At 46.8% G+C, this 21,337-nt stretch overlaps 2 protein-coding genes across 3 annotated transcripts in view; one reads left to right on the forward strand and one right to left on the reverse strand.

Annotated features, from left to right (window-relative positions):
* UBIAD1 (UbiA prenyltransferase domain containing 1) overlaps positions 1-4,572 on the reverse strand; it is a 15,432-nt gene extending 10,860 nt beyond the window's left edge. Inside the window, exons 1-2 of one of the 2 annotated variants that reach the window (XM_024125700.2) lie at positions 3,754-4,572; positions 1,296-1,356 (exon numbers count right to left, since the gene is read on the reverse strand). In XM_024125700.2, the coding sequence (XP_023981468.1) occupies positions 1,296-1,356; positions 3,754-4,282 (590 nt within the window). In that variant the 5' untranslated portion in view covers positions 4,283-4,572. The remainder of the gene's footprint in view (positions 1-1,295; positions 1,357-3,753) is intronic. The other variant, XM_007129736.4, reaches the window with a different exon arrangement.
* Positions 4,573-10,759: 6,187 nt separating this feature from the next.
* MTOR (mechanistic target of rapamycin kinase) overlaps positions 10,760-21,337 on the forward strand; it is a 126,279-nt gene continuing 115,701 nt past the window's right edge. Inside the window, exons 1-8 of the mRNA XM_024125589.3 lie at positions 10,760-10,842; positions 12,814-12,989; positions 13,926-14,034; positions 14,735-14,967; positions 16,230-16,430; positions 17,166-17,300; positions 20,672-20,947; positions 21,032-21,140. Coding sequence (XP_023981357.1) covers positions 12,828-12,989; positions 13,926-14,034; positions 14,735-14,967; positions 16,230-16,430; positions 17,166-17,300; positions 20,672-20,947; positions 21,032-21,140 — 1,225 coding nt within the window. The 5' untranslated portion in view covers positions 10,760-10,842; positions 12,814-12,827. The remainder of the gene's footprint in view (positions 10,843-12,813; positions 12,990-13,925; positions 14,035-14,734; positions 14,968-16,229; positions 16,431-17,165; positions 17,301-20,671; positions 20,948-21,031; positions 21,141-21,337) is intronic.

Here is a 21,337-nt window from a genome sequence, read left to right on the forward strand (position 1 = left end):
GGAGGATCCCACATGCCGTGGAGCGGCTGGGCCCGTGAGCCATGGCCGCTGAGCCTGTGCGTCCGGAGCCTGTGCTCCACAACGGGAGAGGTCACAACAGTGAGAGGCCCGCGTACCACAAAACAAAATAAACAAAAAAAACTCTTAGAGGAAAACATAGGAAGAACACTCTTTGACATAAATCACAGCAAGATCTTTTTTGATCCACCTCCCAGAGCAATGGAAATAAAAACAAAAATAAACAAATGGGACCTAATGAAACTTAAAAGCTTTTGCACAGCAAAGGAAACTACAAACAAGACGAAAAGACAACCCTCAGAATGGGAGAAAATTTTTGCAAAAGAGTCAACGGACAAAGGATTAATCTCCAAAATATATAAACAGCTCATGCAGCTCAATATTAAAAAAACAAACAACCCAATCTAAAAACGGGCAGAAGACCTAAATAGACATTTCTCCAAAGAAGACATACAGATGGCCAGGAAGAGCATGAAAAGCTGCTCAACATCACTGATTATTAGAGAAATGCAAATCAAAACTACAATGAGGGATCATCTCACACCAGTTAGAATGGGCATCATCAGAAAATCTACAAACAACAAATGCTGGAGAGGGTGTGGAGAAAAGGGAACCCTCTGGCACTGTTGGTGGGAGTGTAAATTGATACAGCCACTATGGAGAACAGTATGGAGGTTCCTTAAAAAACTAAAATTAGCATTACCATATGACCCAGCAATCCCACTACTGGGCATATACCCAGAGGAAACCATAATTCAAAAAGACACATGCACCGTAATGTTCATTGCAGCACTATTTATAGTAGCCAGGACATGGAAGCAAGCTAAATGCCCATCGACAGACAAATGGATAAAGAAGATGTGGTACATATATACAATGGAATATTACTCAGCCATAAAAAGAAATGAAATTGGGTCATTTATAGAGACGTGGATGGATCTAGAGACTGTCATACAGAGTGAAGTAAGTCAGAAAGAGAAGAAATATTGTATGTTAATGCATATATGTGGAACCTAGGAAAATGGTACAGATGAACCGGTTTGCAGGGCAGAAATTGAGACACAGAAGTAGAGAACAAACGTATGTACACCAAGGGGAGAAAGCGGCGGGGGGGGGGGCATGTGATGAATTGGGAGATTGGGATTGACATGTATACACTAATATGTATTAAATGGATAACTAATAAGAACCTGCTGTATAAAAAAATAAAATTCAAAATTTCAAAAAAAAAATTCTTTAAAAAAAAAAAAAAAAGAAGTGGAGTCAACGGGACTTACTGATGGTCTGGATGCAAGATGTGAGAAAGAAGAGTCAAGGATGATGCCCATGATCTTCGGCCTGAAGAACGAGAAGGATGGAGTTGCCATCGAGTGATACGGGGAAAGCTGAGGGTAGAGCAGATTTCTTTGGGGAGCAGAGGAGGAATTTGGTCTCAGATGTGTCAAGCTTGAGATGCCTGTAACCTCTCAGAGAAGTTTCTGAGTAAGAAGTTGGATCTGAGTTTGGAGTTTAGCGGAAAGATCTGGTCTGGAGGTAGAAATTTGTCACCAGCTTAATAGATGGCAATAGAAGACACGAGACTGGCTAAAATCCCTAAGGGAGTAAATGGAGCTAAAGAAGAGCGGTCCAAGGACTAGGTTTGGAGGTTGGGAGTTTGGAGGAACCGGCAGAGACTGAGGCCCTATGAGACAGCACACTCTAGCCCCTGCCTGCCCCGACAGCTGCATCTCAGTCTTCCTCTTGATCACGCTGGCCTTTCAGCAGATCCTAAAAGATGCCAAGTCTTCCCCTACTCCAGGACATTTGCATTTGCTGTTCCTTCATCCCTGAAGGACCCAAATCAGACCCCAATTCTGCCCATGGCTGGCTCCTTATCTGTCAAGTCTTAGTTTAAGCGTCACCTTCACAGACAGGACCTCTTGCATCCACCACTACCTGATACACTCATTCTATTTCAGCACCCTGCTGATTTCCCTCATTGAACTTTTTACAATTGGCTGCCAGGACACCACAGTCTCTTGCTTTTCTTCTTTCTCCTCCAGACGCTCCACCGCAGTTCCCTTTGCCTTCCTTCTCCTCTCCCCAACTCTTAATGCTCGAGTGCCCCGGGGCTCACCCTCAGGTCTATCAACACTGCCCCACTCCGGGATCTCCCCCAGTCTTAACAACTTTATGTGCAAGACTCCCAAATGTCTCTATCTCCAGCTCAGACCTCTTCTCCGAACTCAGACTCATATCCAGCTATCAATCTGACACCCCCTTGGAGATCTAATACATTAAGATGTCCAAAGTCAATTTCTCAACTTTCTCTCCACAGACCTATCTTCAACCTTCTCTCTCTCACTAGACATCAACACCACTATTCCAGTTACTCAGGACAAAACCTTAGAGTTATGCTTAATTTCCCTGTTTCTCTCCTGCCTCACATCCCAACTATCAGCAAACCCTGTTTACCTTCAAAATAAATTCAGCATCCGACTACTTCCCTCTCCACTACTCCCACCCTGATTCAAGCCACCAGACATCTCTTGCCTGTTTTACTCAACAGCCGCCTTCTGGGTGCTCCTGCTGCTACCCTTACCCCCCTTTATCCATTCTCAGTACCTTAGCCAGAGTGATTCTTTTAAAACATTAAGGCTTTCAGCATTTTTGTGCCACCCTGCCCACCCACGCCCCCCAACGAACTTCTCTTACTTTTCCTCCTTTTACTCTCTCCCTCATTCACACCCTGGACTCCATGCTATTCCTCCAACTCTTCAGGGACACTCCTGCCTTTGGCAACTGCTGTTCCAAGATACTCTTCCTCCAGATATCTGCTCAGGCAACTCCCTCACCTGTCACCTCTTACAATCTTTGTTCACATGTTACCTTTTTTATGAGGCCTACCCTGATCAAACTAGTTAAAGCAGTCAGCTGTGTCCTCCTTCCTTGCTCTCCTTCTTTTCCCTATAGCACTTATCTTCTTTTCAGGTACTGTAACCAAGGTACAAATTCATCCTGGCTTACCAGGAACTCTCCTGGTTTCCAAAGCCCCACATCTTAGGAACACTCAGTGCTGAGCCAACCAGGATGTTGGTCATCCTACCCATAATTTACTATTTTTATTTTCTGTCTCTCCTCATGATATATAAAATCACTTCCACAAGGTCAGGGACTTGACTGCTGTGTTCACATAGAACAGAGCCTGGCACCTAATAAGTGCTCAATAAATAGGGCTTAACCACCAGCCCATCACTACCTTAATCAGCCTGCTGCAAGGGATCACCTAGCAAACTAGCTGAAAATAATTAGGTGTATAATTTGAGCTTTTCAAATTTAATTACACTAAAATTTGAAACTGTGGCATTATAAGGTATGACCAACCAGTGGAAACTAGACACAAAAAATTTCCATATGTAAGTTATTCCTAACATCCATAAGCCAAGCCAGGAATGCTATCCCCCAAATCCACATGACCCAAACATTAAAGATTTCACATAAAGCGGCCTAATTCAGAAAATAACCTTTGAGGACTTCCCCAGTGGTCTAGTGGTTAAGACACCAGCTTCCACTCCCAGGCGGCACGGGTTGGATCCCGAGTGGGGGAAGTTCCACAGGCCGAGCGGTGCGGCCAAAGGAAAAAAAAAAGAAAATAACCTTTGACACCTCTCCACTAACCCTATAATTCCTATGCAAACCGCAGTTTCCAATACCTGCAACTAAGACCTGCAGCACAGCAAACAGGCCAATTCTTACCTCCTGTGTAGAGAAAGGAGCCAGACAGGCCTCCGAAGTAGATGAGAGCTAAGTGCTCCAGTTTCAGAGGGGACAGGTAGTAGAGGCAAGCAGCACAGACACAGCCCAAGGTGTAGAGGAAGACGCCAAACCGGACGACATCCTGGGGCTCCAAGATTCGGTCCACCAGGGTCCTGTCATCACTCTTTTTGTGGTCAATGCCCTTGGAAAAGTCGTAGTAAGTGTTGACCAAATTGCCAGCCCCGTGCACAGCGAGGACAGCTACGGCACAACCCACCAATAGCCTGGGATCCAGGACGCCCTGGGATCTGTAGGCCAGGGCACTGCCCAGGGCCACCGGGGTGAGTGAGGCACTGAAGCTCCAGGGCCGCAGGGCCAGAACATAGGAGGCGCACTTCTGCCTCCACGAGCGCTGCGGCGGTCTGTCCTGCTCGGGACAGCCGTTCCCCAGCAGGTCCCTGTCCCCGACCTTGGCCGTCTCTCCTGCCTGGATGTTAATCTTCTCCCCCGGGACCTGCGAGGCCGCCATGGAGAATGCACTTGGCTGAAGTCAATGTTAAACAGTGAGCCACCCACACACAGCGTCCGCCCTGAGGCGAGGACGGGCTGGGCGGCGGACCTGACCTTCTTCGGTTCCAGCCGGGGGGCAGGGATAGGGAGGCGGCGGAGCCCGGGGACTGCAGCGAGCGGGCTGGCACCCCACGAGACCCGGCGGCACCTCCCCGACCTCCTGTCACCTGGGCGAGGCCTGCTTCCAGACGCCCGCCTCGCCCTAACTCCCGAGACTGAGCCGCGGCCCCCTCTACGAAGCTGCCGCGGCGACCATCTTGGGCGCCCGCCACTGTAGGCCCGCCGGGAAACAGGGACCGGCTGCGCGGGTCTGGGCCGGGGCGGGGTTGAGGGCGGGGCCAGGCTGAGGGCGGGGCCGGGGCAGGGCAGCGACCCAGCGGTCCAGCCCTTCCTCTCCCCAACGGTCCGCGAGCGGCAATTGCTCCCGGACTTGCTGGAAACAGCCTCACTTAGTATCTCAAAAAGAGCCACGAATGCGTGTCGCTTTACGACTTACCAAGAGCTTTCACTCACGGAAATAGGTCTCATTCACTTTTTTTCATTCAACACGCATTTATTGAGCGCCTACTGTGCAACAAGATTTACTGAACACCTACTATTGCACGCAGCAGCAATAAATGAATAAAACGGATAAAAATCAGGGAGCACATTGAGGGTGATAAGAAAGGTGTAATTAAACTTCCTTTCCAAATGGGAAAACCGAAGCTCTGAAATGGGAAATGAATATGTCTAGGAAATTATTAGCTTAGCCAAGACATTGAAGCAACCTAAAGGTCCATCAACAGATGAATGGATAAAGATATATATATAATGGAATATTACTCAGCCATAAAAAAATGAAATATTGCCATTTGCAGCAACATGGATGGACCTAGAGATTATCATACGAAGTGAAGTCAGACAGAGAAAGACAAATATTATATGATATCACATATGGGGAATCTTAAAAATAATACAAATGAACTTTTTTATAAAACAGAAACAGACTCACAGAAACAGAGAACAAACTTATGGTTACCAAGGAGAAAGGGGGGGAGGGGTAAATTAGGAGTATGGGATTAAAAGATACACACTACTATATATAAAATAGATAAACAAGGATTTACTGTACAGCACAGGGATCTATATTCAATATCTTGTAATAACCTATAATGGAAAAGAATCTGAAAAAGAATATATACATATGTATCTGAATCACTTTGCTGTACACCTGAAACTAACACAATATTGTAAATCAACTATAGCTCAATTTAAAAACACTAAAATTTAAAAAAAGAAATTATTAGCTCTGGTAATAATCACAACAGCAATAATTCCCACTTTTTATTATGCATATTCCATATACTGCCCTGACTGCCTTTTTTTTTTTTTTTTTTTTTTTTTTTTTGCAGTACGTGGGCCTCTCACTGTTGTGTCCTCTCCCGTTGCGGAGCACAGGCTCCGGACGCGCAGGCTCAGCGGCCATGGCTCACGGGCCTAGCCGCTCCGCGGCATGTGGGATCTTCCCGGACCGGGTCACGAACCCGTGTCCCCTGCATCGGCAGGCGGACTCTCAACCAGCTGCGCCACCAGGGAAGCACCCTGACTGCCTTTTTATCTTTCTTGTAATTTATTTACTTATTCATACACAGAACTGCCCTCCTCCCCACCCACCAGTTGGCCAGCTTTGTGTCTCCATTTCCTGCCTTCTGGGAGCTTATGGTCCATATCTGTAGCTTGTTCTGGCTGGAGAGAGCCAATTGTTAAATTTTTAGGAATTTTGTGAGCAGTCATTAAGCAAAGCCATTATTAAAAATTAAATTATACAAACTTACAAGTAGATCCATTATATTAAAAGGCAAGGTAACAAATACTCAAAACTCATTACTTCCTAATTATTTCACTACACTTTACCATTTATGCTCTTCAGGTTATTTTTGTCTATTTTATCTGCATTGTGGAAATACTACATAATGATGTGCTGCTGCTTATCTCTTCCTACCTGTTCATTCAGTGATATCCGCTGGTGGTTTGAAATCTGCCATGATGGAAGTACTCATACCACACAAATCAGCAAATGCTTCATAATTGTTTTGTACATCATCTGGAATTAAGAAAGTGACGGAGAAAAGTTAATAATGCAGATTAAATTTTAAGTGTGTCAACTCTGTAGCTGTTTTGTTTTGAGTAGCGGCAAAAATTTGAGGAAATATACTTCCAGTATTAGAATATTATCCAATTCAGCAAAGAAGCCATTCATGTCATTGACAAACTAGTGAAATTCAATATATCTCGATTGTTTCACTTTCCACCTACTCCTTAACGTAAAAGATAATACTGGGACTTCCCTGGTGGTCCAGTGGGTAAGACTCCGTGCTCCCAATGCAGGGGACCCAGGTTTGACCCCTGTTCAGAGAACTAGATCCTTCATGCATGCTGCAACTAAGGGTTCTCATGCCGTAACTAAAGATGCCGCATGCCACAACGAGGATCCCACGAGCCGCAACAAAAACCCAGCACAGCCTAGATAAATATTTTAAAATATATATTTATTTTATTTTGTTTATTTATTTTTGGCTGCATTGGGTCTTCGTTGCTGTGGGCTCTCTCTAGTTGCAGTGAGCAGGGGCCACTCTTCATTGCGTTGTGCGGGCTTCTCATTGCAGTGGCTTCTCTTGTTCTGGAGCATGGGCTCTAGAGCGCAGGCTCAGTAGTTGTGGCGCGCGGGCTCAGTTGTTGTGGCACATGGGCTCAGTAGTTGTGGCTCGCGGGCTCTAGGGTGCAGGCTCAGTAGTTGTGGCACCCGGGCTTAGCTGCTCTGCAGCATGTGGGATCCTCCCAGATCAGGGCTTGAACCCGTGTCCCTTGCATTAGCAGGTGGATTCTTAACCACTATGCCACCAGGGAAGCCCATTTAAAAGTGCAGGCTCAGTAGTTGTGGCACCCGGGCTTAGCTGCTCTGCAGCATGTGGGATCCTCCCAGATCAGGGCTTGAACCCGTGTCCCTTGCATTAGCAGGTGGATTCTTAACCACTATGCCACCAGGGAAGCCCATTTAAAAAAAAAAAAAAAAAAAAAAAGATAACATCAACCAACAATTATGTTGGAACTACACTCATTGGTCAATGCAACCATACGGAGGCTACACAGTATCAAAGAAAGCATACTGTTAGAATCAACTGGCTATATGGAATTTATAATAAAGAGTATCGTGTATTTTATTATTATTTGTAAGTTTTGTGCTACACATTCTTCACATTAGTGAACATTATAATACACATATAACATATATGGACACAGGACCGACTACATGATTTTGGTGCCCAGTGCAAAATAAAAATGCAGGACCTCTTGTTCAAAAATCATTAAGAATTTCAAGACAGAGCATTCTGACCTCACAGGTCACACATTATGAACGAAGCCCAGTATATACATACATGCCACCCTCCCTTCCCAGCTGGTTGTTAAACATTTACAACTCCACCACCCAGCACATACTTGCAATGCTGGCCAAACCTGATTACCCAATGCTGCCGAATCAGACAAGAGGAAGAGGCAGATATATTCAAATCCTGGCTCTACCACTTACCAACTGTACGACCCAATTCCTCTGGACATCAGATTACTCCTATACAAAGTGGGAACAATATGAACTGCCTCATTCATAGAGATGTTCAGGAACAGCAGTGACAGCATTTACTGACTGTTCATATGTGTCATACAGTGTTTTGGGTACTTTACATGTATTAGCATTTAACCCACACAATACCGCCTACCGAAGTAGGTACATTATAATCCTTCTAGTTTTATAAATAAGGAAACAGGTACATAAGTGCTTTCTCATATAGTCAGTAAATGTTGGAGCTAAATTTCAGATTCGGTTCGTTTTGACTCCAAGATGCTTTTAACCACTACTCTATAATGTCCGCCAAAACGCCTAATAGCTTGTAAGTGCTCAATAAATATTAGTTATTATTTTAACATAATGGACAAGAAAGCTCTTTGTAAACTGAAAAGAGACCTATAAATGCACTGATTACTATTGCTATAAAACCATCTTTGATTGTTAATTAGAAAACAGGGCCATACCACGTCTTAGGGAGACAAAAACCTCATCTATTGCTGGTGGAAATGAAAATTGATACCTCCCTTACAGAGATGAATTTGACAATATCCATCGAATTACACATGCATTTGCCCTCTGATCCTATAATCGCATTTCTGGTACTATTTTGTATAGCTGTCAGGGAATAAAATTATATATCTACAAAGGCATTCATTGCAGCATCATTAGTAATAGCATGAATTTGAAAATAATGTGTCCATCAACAGAGAAATGGAAATATAAATTATGATATATCCCTGTGCTGGAACATTATGCAGCTATAAGAATAACAAAAGAACAAGGAAGCCTTCTATACACTAAGAAAGATCTCTAAGATATCCTAGAATTTTTAAAAAAAATAAATTTATTTATTTAATTTATTTCTTTTGGCTGCATTGGGTCTTCGTTGCTGCGCGTGGGCTTCCCATTGCGGTGGTTTCTCTTGCTGCGGAGCACAGGCTCTAGGCACGTGGGCTTCAGTAGTTGCAGCACGTGGGCTTCAGTAGCTGTGGCTCGCGGGCTCTAGAGCGCAGGCTCAGTAGCTGTGGCTCACGGGCTTAGTGCGGCATGTGGGGTTTTTCCCAGACCAGGGCTTGAACCCATGTCCCCTGCATTAGCAGGCGGATTCTTAACCACTGCGCCACCAGGGAAGCCAAAGTATCCTAGAATTTTTTAAAAGTACAGAACAGTGTTTATAGCGTAACAAAAGAAGGAAATAAGAATATGTATTTATATTTGTCTTTTATTTACATAGAAATGTAAAAAATGTAAAATCTAGGGATACGTAAGAACTAAGAAAATAAGTAGTGAAGGGGCAGGGGTGGAGCAAGACATAATGATAAGCATAATTTTTAATTTGAGATTTGAATAGTGAATGTATTACATATTCAAAAATGTTTAACGACTAAATATAGAGATGTTGAAAACAAGTGAAAAATGTGAAATTCAGAGGAACAATTATTTCACAGAAGAATCAATGTAAAGATTCTAAACCTAAAGAAGTAATCATGGGACTTCCCTGGCAGTCCAGTGGTTAAGGCTTCACCCTCCAATGCAAGGGGTGTGGGTTTGATCCCCCTCAGGGAGCTAAGATCCCACATGCCTCATGGCCGAAAAAAACCAAAACATAAAACAGAAGCAATATTGTAACAAATTCAATAAAGACTTTAAAAATGGTCCACATCAAAAAAAAAAAAAAAGTTGTCATAACTTCTTTTTCTTTTAAATCTGCCAAAGCGTTTTTTAGCCACAGAATATTACCAAACCTCTTTTATTTGGTAATTTAGTACTTCTGGAAACTTACACCTCTTCAACAAACACTTTTTATTTAATTAAAGTAAAAAAGTAAATGATGGTAATGTGTAAAGAAAAAATATGCCTTCCCCAAATTCCATTACATCTTAGTTGTATATTTTCCCCATGTGAACACAGACACATAAGAAACATATAAATTTTTAATAGGTTATATTATACTTACATGGTATAATTGTGAATCCTTCTTAGCAAATATTCATCTACATTATGATTATTAATGGTTACCTACATTTTCCTTAATATAAATTACTATATTTTATTTAATCGGACTCCTATTGTGAGATATTTAGGAATTTTCAATGCTTACTATAATAAACAGACCGTGATTTAAAAAAAAAAAAAAGAGATGTAGTCAAATTCCATTTTTATTATTGATTTTCGAAAGGATGTTTTTTAAATGATACTACTTTGAAATTATTTCTTTACGATCAGCTTAGTTAGCTAAAACTTGTCTACGGTTTCTCGCGAATGATCTTGTGAGGTAGATAATTTTGGAAAAGTGGGGAAATCTAACTAAAAACGCTTTCAAATGTGTATTACATTTCACAAAAGAGAAATCACGGATGCACAAGTAGCGCTAGTCCGAAAATTCCACTTCTTTTGCTCCAGTAATTACAAGGCGCTGGCATCGCTCACACTCTGATCTCAAAAATTAAACCCGGCGGGGTCGCGAACCTCCGCTTACCGCCTCGTGGTTTCATCCCACGGTACCCAGACAGCGGAATGCGCACTTCCACAACCCAGGTGCAGAGGGGAATTATAGTAGCGACGCACCGGATGTGTGCGTGGAAGTGACTGAAGTCAACTCACGACCGATTGGTTCTCCCGAGTGGACCTAAGCCTCCTTTCGCCTGCCACTGGCCACGGGGTTTGTCTATTTGAACAGTCCCCGCCCCCTCGAGAAGCCGGGTCCCGAAGCCTCACTTCTCCTTAATGACTATTGGCCGGTGTTCCAGTCCATCTTCTTCTTACGCCCGTCGATTGGTCCTTAGGGCTGGGAGCCCGCCTTCCCTCCCGCCCGGCTTAGAGGACAGCTGGGAAGGCGGGTGGTGGGGTCGGGGCCCTGAAGCGGTGGTACCGGCGCTGGCGGCGGCAGCTGAGGCCTTGGCCGAAGCCGCGCGGTGAGTCTGGGACCTGGCACCGACCCCTCCAAGGCGGCGGAATTTCCAGACCCACGGTCAACCTGGTCCGTGGGGGGACCCCGGGAAGTCGTCCGTTTGGGACGTGGGGTCCCCTCAGTACTGGCCCCCACGGAGTTGGGCGCCGCCTGAGCCCTGGACCCGCACCCCCGAGGCAACGCCCACCTCCTCCCTGACCCGCAGGAAATCCCCGAACCCTTTTAGCTTGCTGTGCGTCTCTGGCGCCACGAAGGCCGGCCCATCAGCTCCTGTATTGCTGGGGCGCCTTTGGGTCTCCTTGCCCATCAGGCACCCCTTCTTCAGAGCTCCCTACAAATTGTCCTCAAAGAGGACCAACGTCAGTGTCAGCCCCTTGCGCTCTACCGTGGAGGCCTCTCAAGGACCCATTCCCCGGAGCTGAGCTCGGTTCCATCCCAGAGTTTCTTCCTCTGCTTCCCCCGCCCCCATCCCTAGTTTCGGCCACCTGACTTTAACTTCTGTAAGGCCTCCCCAAGACCCTTCGGATATTTAACTTATAGTATTTTAATTGAATTCTCTCTGGAGCAGATGGCCTGTGGGCCTTAGACCTTATAAAGATATGCTGGTTCTTTTCTGAGACTGGAAATTCCTTGCTAGCCTCCCTCCCCCCCTCGACAGGCGCATACACTGTGGTTTTCTCATCTGGAGTCCTTGGGTTTCCTCTCCCCTGAAGGCTGACACTTCCTTCTGCAGTCTTCTCGGCACTGGAGTATTTAAAAGCTTTTCAGAACCAATTATTCCCTGTTTTTGTTTTTTTTTTTCCTCTGCATTTCACAAATTCTTTGAAAAATAAGAAATTTTGAAAATTTGATATTCTAATATAATCTGGACATACCTAGGATAGGTGCATATGTTACTGCCATAGCAGTCTGCCAGAGCGCTCTCATGGCCACTTTATTGTGGTCGCCTGATAATTTGTATTTCCCCCAGACTGTAAGCTTATTGAGGGAAGGGACAGGGCATAACTGAGGAATGAATGAGTGATCTCAGGAACGAATCATTCTCTTTTAGAGCACATTCCAAGTCCTAATGTTCTGTAGAACTGCGCTGTCCTATACAATAACCATCAGCCACATGTGGCTTAGAGCACTTGAAATGTGATTGGTCCAAGTTGAGATTACCCTAAGTGTAAAATGTACACTAGATTTTGGAGACTCAGTACAAAAAAGAGAATAGAAAAATATATCAATTTTTATATTGATAACATGTTGAAATGATATTTGGGATGTATTGGATTAAATAAAATGTATTAATTTTGCCTGTTTCTTTTTACCTTTTCGATATGGCTACGAGGAAATTTAAAGTTATTTTACATTTGTGGCTTGTTTTCTATTGGGCAGTGCTGCTACAGGATAATAATCGATTTCCCTCTTTAAATTGAACCCCTGGAGGAAAAGGACAGTCTTAGGCATGCTTTATTTTCTCTCTATCTCCCCACCTCTAGTACCTGACTCTGTGCCATGTACATAGTAGTCATAACGATAATCATAGCTAACAACTATTAAGAACTCACTGTGTGCCTGGCACTATTTTAAGCACTTTTTAACTGTTTAACTGTTTAGTGTGTTAACTCATTTAATCCTCACATCAATCCTGTGAGTTAGGTACTGTTATCCTCTTATTACAGTTTAGGAAACTAAGACATTTTAAGGATCTTTCCTCAAGGTATGTAATTTTGGACTGGATTCACACCCAGGTACTCTGGCAGCACAGCCCATAATTTGACCCTCTCTCCTCTGCTGCCTCTTTTAAACATCAGTCATTGTTGAATGAATCGAGGCTCTCTGCATGTTTTTCAGTGAGGTGTCCCAACCTTTTTAGGATCCCCAGCCTGACGTGGATAGGGTGAAGATCTGTGTTGAGGAGCTGGGGCCATAAATGGGTTCATCGCCATGGTTTGTTATTCAGAATTTTAAAGGAAGCTTCTCTCTCAAGAACCTCAGGGCAAGATGCTTGGAACCGGCCCTGCCGCTGCTGCCACAGCTACCACCGCATCCAGCAATGTGAGCGTCCTGCAGCAGTTTGCCAGCGGCCTGAAGAGCCGGAATGAGGAGACCAGGGCCAAAGCCGCCAAGGAGCTCCAGCACTATGTCACCATGGAGCTCCGAGAGGTTGGGATTGCTGTGGTTCGGGGCCGTTCATCATGGAGTGTTGGGGTTACATATAACATCCCTGGTTTAGATGCCTCTTGACAGCTAAGTGAGGATTCGGAAAGTGCAGAGATTCCATTTTAGAAAGGCACCGATTTCTCCTGTCTGTAGAATGGGCAGGTTCCTTTGCAGTTACACATTTCTGTGGCATTTCCTGTGTTGTGATATTTTAGTAGTCGCTGCTGCTTTTCATTTTTTGTCTTTTTCATGCCACATTCCAGACCTTCCACTCTTTCTGCCTGATAACAGTGGTTGGATGGGTTTGACGAGTTGCTTGCTTGGGGCTTTGCTGGCTTTTTTCCCCTTAATTTTTATGTATTTATTTTTATTTTTGGCTGTGTTGTGTCTTCATTGCTGTGTGCGGGCTTTCTCTAGTTGCATTGAGCAGGGGCTGCTCTTCCTTGCGGCACGGGGGCTTCTCGTTGCCGTGGCTTCTCTTGTTGCGGAGCTCGGGCTCTAGGCACGCGGGCTCAGTAGTTGTGGCTCGTGGGCTTAGTTGCTCTGCGGCATGTGGGATCTTCCCGGACCAGGGCTGGAACCCGTGTCCCCTGCATTGGCAGGTGGATTCTTAACCACTGTGCCACCAGGGAAGTCCTGGGGCTTTCTAAATAGAGACCAGACTTGAGGTCAGGGACAATGTCTTGTTTATTCTTATACCCTTGGTACTAGGTAGAATCTAGGACGGGACGTGGCCTACAGAGGAATAGATACTCGATAAGTATTTGTTAAATACACCAATTAATTGCTCTTCAGTTTAAAACTATAGAAATAGGCAGTAGCCATGTCATCTTTGGCTGGAACTGTACCTCCGGGCTGCCTCTCAGGTCCTAGTCTTTGGAAGCCACCCCACCACCAGGGAGACATTAGAAACTGTTCTGAGTACATCTTCTTTTGTAGATGAGTCAAGAAGAGTCTACTCGCTTCTATGATCAGCTGAACCATCACATTTTTGAACTGGTTTCCAGCTCAGATGCCAATGAGAGGAAAGGTGGCATCTTGGCCATAGGTAAGGACAGAGTTTCTGGTAAAGTGAGAACTGGGCATAAAGGCCTCTTCAGCTTTGTGTCTGCTGCGCCCTGGGTCTGCTTCTTACTGGACACTTAGTTCACATTTGTTTAATGAATTTTAAGGAGCCTTGTGGCTTTCAGTGTACTTATCCAGCTGTTAATTCTAACAATAGTCCTGGGTCATCGACAAAGCAGGTTTTTTCAGATACGGAATCTCAGAACTGTTAAGTGACTTTTCTAGGGCCAGTGTGCCTGAACTGAAACTAGAAGCCTGCTTTCTTTCCACTGCAAAAATGCAGGCTCTTGTTGCTCTGTAGAGCAACGTTTGGCATAGTGGGGCTTACGAATAGAAAAGTAGAGTTGGGGTGCAGTGAATGAAAGTCAGGTAATTTTCAACCTCCAGGGACTGGTCTTCCATCCTGTGAACTATTATTCAGTCCCAGTTTGTTTTCCTTTTCTTCTTGGGAAAACAAATTATGTATACTAAAATGAGGTTATTTTGCTTTATATAAGTAGTTCTGGCACAAATATGAAATCTGTCGGTTAAAACAAAAATTATTTGCATCTTTACTGGCTGGAAATTGCAGTCTGTACTTAAAGTAAAAGGAAGGGGTCACTGGCTAGCTTTCCTCTGAAGGCAGCATACTTTCCTGGACAGCATGTGCCCTTCCTCACCTTTTGCTTTCCTCTCTTTTCCAGCCAGCCTCATAGGAGTGGAAGGTGGGAATGCCACCCGAATCGGAAGATTTGCTAACTACCTTCGGAACCTCCTCCCCTCCAATGACCCAGTTGTCATGGAAATGGCATCCAAGGCCATCGGTCGCCTCGCCATGGCCGGGGACACTTTTACCGCTGAGTATGTGGAGTTTGAGGTGAAGCGAGCCTTGGAATGGCTGGGTGCTGACCGCAACGAGGGCCGGAGACATGCGGCTGTGAGTGCGTGGCGAGTGGTGGCTCCATGTCGGGGTCCTTCACACGATGTGCTCAGGTCCCTGAAAGGCAAAGAATGAGAGGGGACGCTCCAGGCAAAGGCGCTGGGCTTCTTGGTGGCCTTCGGTTCTGTCCTGAATCCCTTTCTCTCTCCACCCTGAGCTCCGTACCTGAAGAGGAGGCTTAACGTTCTGTTTTGTTGCTTAAGAGGCAGCCCTATGTGCCAGTGCTTATCCTGACCTCCAGTTTTCCAGAATCAAAAATGCCTCTGAGGCAGAAGGCACCCCCTCAGCCGTAGGCAAGAGAAGAAGCCACAAGCCAAGAGGCTCACAAAGCCCCAGACAACCGCGCTATCTGCAGGATCCCTCTGTCAGGGTCCCTCCATATCCCGTGGGAAAATGGGAGTAGTGGGCTGAAGAGAGGAGCAGGGGAGGGTCTCACTCCCCGTGCTGTGAGAGTTGGCCTGCCGTCTCCCAGGCCTTTCCAGTTTATTTTTTAGTCATGTATTGATCGGTCGGTACGTAGTCCAGACTTCCTCTCTCCCCTTGGCTGTCCTTCATTTGAGGAGGTGGTGGCTTCTTATCCTCTTCTTCTAGATGCACATACTCGTTGCTTTCGAGGCTCATCCCTGAAAGAGGCGGGTTTGATGGGCTAGGAATCCAGGCTGTGAGATGGGGGAGAGTCTGTCCTTAAGAGAGAGAATCTAGGAGTGAATGTGATGGGATCAGAAGCTTCAGTTGGATCCTTTCCAGTCGGTTCCCTCTTTCGGGGACAGCACCACAAGGAGGGAGCCTGCCTGGGTGAGGGGCCCACACATGGACCCTGGTGCTACTTCCTAACTCTGTAACTTGGGGCAGCCTTCGAACCTTCAGTTTTTCCAGGATCAGATGAAAATAATAGCAAGATTAAATATTAAACAGGATTATTCATTCATTCAATACAATGTTTATTGAACGCCTGCCGTATTTCGGGCACATTTTAGGCTATCAGTAGAGCAGTGTACAAAGCATTAAACACGTCTGCCCTTTCAGAACTTGTGTCCTAACATTACAAGCATTCTTCTTCTAAACACCTTAGGATAATGAACACTGAGATGTTTGATCAATTTCACTCTCCTTCCTAGGTCCCCAGAATTTCTGAGCTAGGAGAGTGGGCAAGTGTGCTCTTTTCCTAGTATATGTAGGCTCTAGGATGACAGGAGGCAGTGTTCCTGAGAGAACAAGACTCTGACCCAGATGAAAGTTCTCTGTGCCTTTTCTCCCAGGTCCTGGTTCTTCGTGAGCTGGCCATCAGCGTCCCCACCTTCTTCTTCCAGCAAGTGCAGCCCTTCTTTGACAATATTTTTGTGGCCGTGTGGGACCCCAAACAGGCCATCCGTGAGGGAGCTGTTGCTGCCCTTCGTGCCTGTCTGATCCTCACCACCCAGCGGGAGCCGAAGGAGATGCAGAAGCCACAGTGGTACAGGGTGAGGAGATGGTTCCATCCCAACCTCCAGCAGCAAAGCACATTTGCTTAGAGAATCACCGGGCCTACAGGGCAGCAGCAGGCCCCTTGCCGTAGAGCAAGTATCCTGTCTGCTTTGGTCTCCCATGGTTTTTTAAGCTCAGTATGAATCAGTAGTTATTTTATAGTTTTTCATGAAAGCAAAGATTTATCGATAGCCGCACCATTGTTTTATGTACCGCTAAGAGTGAGACTATAGTGCCAGTTAAACTCACTGCCTTCTTAATCAACAATTATACGACATCTTTTTTCAGAGATGTTAAAGTATAGAAACATGGGTGTCTCTGGAGAGATGCCAGCGCTCCTCTAGTATCGTGAGTCCTGTGCTGACTGCTGCTGCCAAATGAACCTGCTAAGGACCCTCGTCCTGCGAAAAGAGCCCTGAACGTGGGAACCTGGGATTGGAGACCTGGGTTCTCGTCTCGGCTGCTCTGTGACTTCGGACAAGTCACTTAGCTTTTTTCAGCCCCTTGTTTTTTCTCTATTAAATAGGGGCGGTAGTGGTATCTCCCTCACGGTATTGTTGTGAGAGTTGAAGCTAAACGAAACGAGAGAGCTCAGTGAGTTAGGATTGTTGGTGACGCTGGCACAAGGCCCTTAGCAGGCACGGTAATCTCAGAACCCCCCACAGAGAGGGGTGGGGCTGCTTTCTAACTCTGGACGTTGGGTAATTTAGGCGTTCTGTACCTCTCCGTAGCACACGTTTGAGGAAGCAGAGAAAGGGTTTGACGAGACCTTGGCCAAGGAGAAGGGCATGAATCGCGATGATCGGATCCACGGAGCCTTGCTGATCCTCAACGAGCTGGTTCGCATCAGCAGCGTGGAGGGCGAGGTGAGAAGCGCGTCTGCGGGTGTCCAGTCTTCTCGCGTGCCATTCTGGGAGCGAGACGAGGCGGGATCCCTGCGCTCAAAGAGCTGATGTTTTGTTGGGGGAGCAGGCAATAGACAAATAAATAGGAACATTTCAGGTAGCAGCAAGTTCTGTGAGGAAATGGGGTGGTGGGTAATGGGGGTGCGGTGACTCCCTCCCTGAGGTTGGTGCCGTTTGAGCTGAGACGACATGACATGGAGGAGCCGGCCTTGCAGCGGGCAGGGAGGTGGTGCTCCAGGTAGAGACTTTGAGGTGGAAGAGGGTTGGATAAGTTCGGGCGAGAAGGGAAGTGTGGCTGGTGCACCGTGAGCAAGGGAGAGGGTGGGAGGGGCCGCACCGGGGGCCTTACAGCTCGTGGCCCCTGCTGGCTCCCGTTCTCCTCACAGGGCTGTGTCCACAGGATGACGTGATGGCATCCGTCTGTAACAGTCATTGGCTACTTGTGGGGAAGAGCTTGTGGAGAGGTAGGAAGGGAAGCAGGGAGGTGAGTCAGGAGGTGCGCTGGCTCAAGAAGCAGCTGCAAAGATGGGTTTAAAAGTGCAAGGACTGTATTAGGGAAATAAACTTTGAGAGAAAATGGAGAGGGAGCTGGGAGAGGCTGGGAGAACCGTCAGCCCTCAGTGCGTATCTGTCCCTGAGAGAACAAGAGCGGGAAGAAAAGTTGGACGGAAGCACCCTAGTCTGCTGTGCGGAGCCATCATAGGGTCCTCAGGCCGGAGCTGGCCGTCAAGAGGAGGCCCGCCGTAGCCTTCCTACCTCGTTCGTCGTCGGCTAGAAGCAGCTCGTGGAAAGTGTGGCCTTGGCACAGACATGGCCATGGATTTCAGAGTAGCAGCTGGGGCCCTGGGTCGGTTACACTCCTTGTAGCTGGAGGTCCCGTTCTCACGGCCGCCCCAGGAGGCGATTGCAGTCACCTGGGCGAGCAGTGGTGGTGGCTTCGACTGGCACTGGCAGTGTAGACACAAAAGTAGATTCAGGGTCAGTCCACTGACACCAGATTGAGCGTATGTCTGGGAGGTAGAGCCCCACCTGTGAGTCTTCCTGTGGGGAGCTGGTTGGTGTGGACTTTCACCCCAGGGCTTCCTGCTTTCGTAGACCCAGCGATCATTTGGGGATGGCTGTGCCCTAGATGTGGGAGCAGCGTGTGCTGCAGTATGTGTAGAAGCGCAGCGAGTCTGGCTTTGGATCCCCGCTCCTCTCTATACTGTGTGACTTGGGTAAATTACTTTCCCTCCTTATTTTCCTCAGTTTTAATGGGGATCTTATCCACCTCATTGGGCTCCTGTGAGGTTTCTAAATATTTGTGAGGTGCTTAGCACAACACCTGATACCTAGTGGGCATTCCATAAATGGTCACCCTCAGAGTTTTCCCCACCCAAGTATAATGTGGTACTTTCCACTGTACCCCACACAGCTCTGGGATCTTTGTTTTCTTCCAGTAAAACAGGGCAATATCACCTAACTGATAGGTTTAAATGATATAGTACTTGTGATGGTGCTTTGTAAATTATAAAGAACTATCCAAATGTAAGGTGTCATAATTTCATAACTTTTTCATTCATTCAACAAATACTAATTGAGCACCTACTATGGGCCAGCTACCGTGTCCTACCGTGTCGTAAGAGCTAGAAGAATAAGGCAGCGGTGAATAAAACTACATTCTAGCAAGGGGAGGCAGACAATACACACATAAGTAAAAATATATAGTGTAGCATATGGTGATAAATGCTGTGGAGAAAAGTAGGGCAGGGAAAGGGACTAGAGGATGCTAGCATGGATCAGGGATTACGTTTTAAAATATGATAATGTTTGAGCACAGCCATGAAGGAGGTAAGAAAAAAGCCATACAAGCATCTGGGGATGAGCGTTCTTCCAGACCGCTGGTCCTGGAAGCATGAGGCCCCGTGTCAGGAGCGTGCTGCTTTATGAAGGAGCAAGATTGCCGTTGTGACTGAGCTGAGTGAGAGGAGCTGGGAGATGGAGTTGGGGGAGTACCTGGGGCAGGGAGGGGGCTCGTCACCTGGGGTCTCAGACGCCCCTGTACAGACTGTGCTGGGAATGGATTACGGGAGGGGCCAGGGCTGAGGCCAGGAGTCTAGTCAGGGGGGGACTGCAGCATCTCAGCAGTAGTGGGAGCTGTCGGGGTACAAGGAGGGGCTGGATTCTGAATTTGGGATTTGGAGGTCGATAGGAGAGAGAGAAGGGTCAAGGTTTGGGGCCTGGGCAACTAGAAGGGTAGCGTTGCCATCTTCTGAGATGGGAGGAACAGGTCTGGGGTAGAATGTCAGGAGTTTGCTTTTGAACGTGTTAAGTTTAAGATATGTGTTGGGTGTCTGAGCGGAGTTATTGGGTAGCTTTGGAGAGAAATCTGAGCAAGAGAGACAGATTGGGGAGGTCCTTGGCATACAGATGTTATTTCCAGTCATGAGACTGGATGAGGACCCCCAGGGAACTAGGATAGTTGGAGGAGAGATGGGGGCTGAGAACCTGAGGTCGGGAAATGAGGAAGAACCAAGGGAGACCAAGAAGGAGCAGCAGCAGGGGTGGGGGCGGGGTGCCAGCAAAGCTCAGGGTCCAAGGAGCCAAGGGAAGAAAGGGTTTCAAGGAGGAGGAAACACTAAGTTGGATGAGATACTGCAGACAAGTCAGATGCTGCAGACCATTCGATTTAGCAGCCTAAGAGTACTAGTGACCTTGACAAGAATAGTGGATAAGATTTTCTGAAAAATGAAAATATCTGTGGAAAGAGTTTCGAAGTTTGGAAATGAACTGGTTTATATCTTTCTCAATTTGCTAAGCTGGAGAGTGAGTTATTAAGCAGCCCTTTGAATAGGTAAGAGATGGGGGTTCTCAGCCAGTCAGCGTACTCCATGCCTCATGTGGAATTCCTAGGACTCTGAGAAAATTAACTTGCCTGAGTCGTCTCTACCTGGATTTCTGGTGAGAAGAGGGAGAGCAGAACGTCCTTAGCAGGATGCTGGCTTGGAGCTGCCCCTCACCCTCGCACGAGGCTCCGTTGCTAGATCCTAGGTCTGTTGTCACAGCCATCCGCAAGTCAGCTTTCCCAAACCAAGAGTGGGGTAGCGGGTTCTTGGGGGCCAGACCCCTGCTGCTTCTTCGTCGTTCAGTAGGTGGTGCTCTCGTGCCTAAATTAGAACAGATTCAGGCCCCCTGCAGGGTTCTGGGGAAATGGAATCCTAGAGCTGAAGAGTGGCCGCCGCCCACTGTGGGAAGAGTTGCATGTCAGGGGTGGCTCCTGTTGTCGGCAGACTCCCTGGTGCCTAGGCAGATGCCACTTGTAAGTGAAGGTGACTTTTCCCCCATGTATGTAGCGCCTGAGAGAAGAAATGGAAGAAATCACACAGCAGCAGTTGGTACATGACAAGTACTGCAAGGATCTCATGGGCTTCGGAACGAAACCTCGTCACATCACCCCCTTCACCAGTTTCCAGGCCATGCAGCCCCAGCAGTCAAATGCCTTGGTGGGACTGCTGGGGTACAGCTCTCACCAAGGCCTCGTGGGCTTCGGGGCTTCCCCCAGCCCAGCGAAGTCCACCCTGGTGGAGAGTCGCTGCTGCAGAGACTTGATGGAGGAGAAATTTGATCAGGTCAGTGGCAGGAGGTCCGCTCCCTCTTCTCCCAAGCTCCACGCCTCCCTTTCCTTTGCCAACCCTGTGTCCTTCCTGTCTCAGGTGTGCCAGTGGGTGCTGAAGTGCAGGAATAGCAAGAACTCGCTGATCCAAATGACAATCCTGAATTTGTTGCCCCGCTTGGCTGCCTTCCGACCTTCTGCCTTCACAGGTGAGGATGTCCGTGGACGTGTCATGTCATTACCCGCTCAAGGGTAATTAAACAGAGGAGACGAGGTGCCAGAAAGTTATGTCTGCTTCTCATTTGAAGCAGTGCCTGCTGAGGGGCTAGTCTCTGGTCTCTTGCCTCTCTCCAGCTTCAGTGGCATCTAGTTCAGGTCTTCTGTAAATGTCTGAGGCAGCAGACAC

The sequence above is a fragment of the Physeter macrocephalus genome, chromosome 3, assembly GCF_002837175.3.
Source record: "Physeter macrocephalus isolate SW-GA chromosome 3, ASM283717v5, whole genome shotgun sequence".
Classification (NCBI taxonomy): Eukaryota; Metazoa; Chordata; class Mammalia; order Artiodactyla; family Physeteridae; genus Physeter; species Physeter macrocephalus.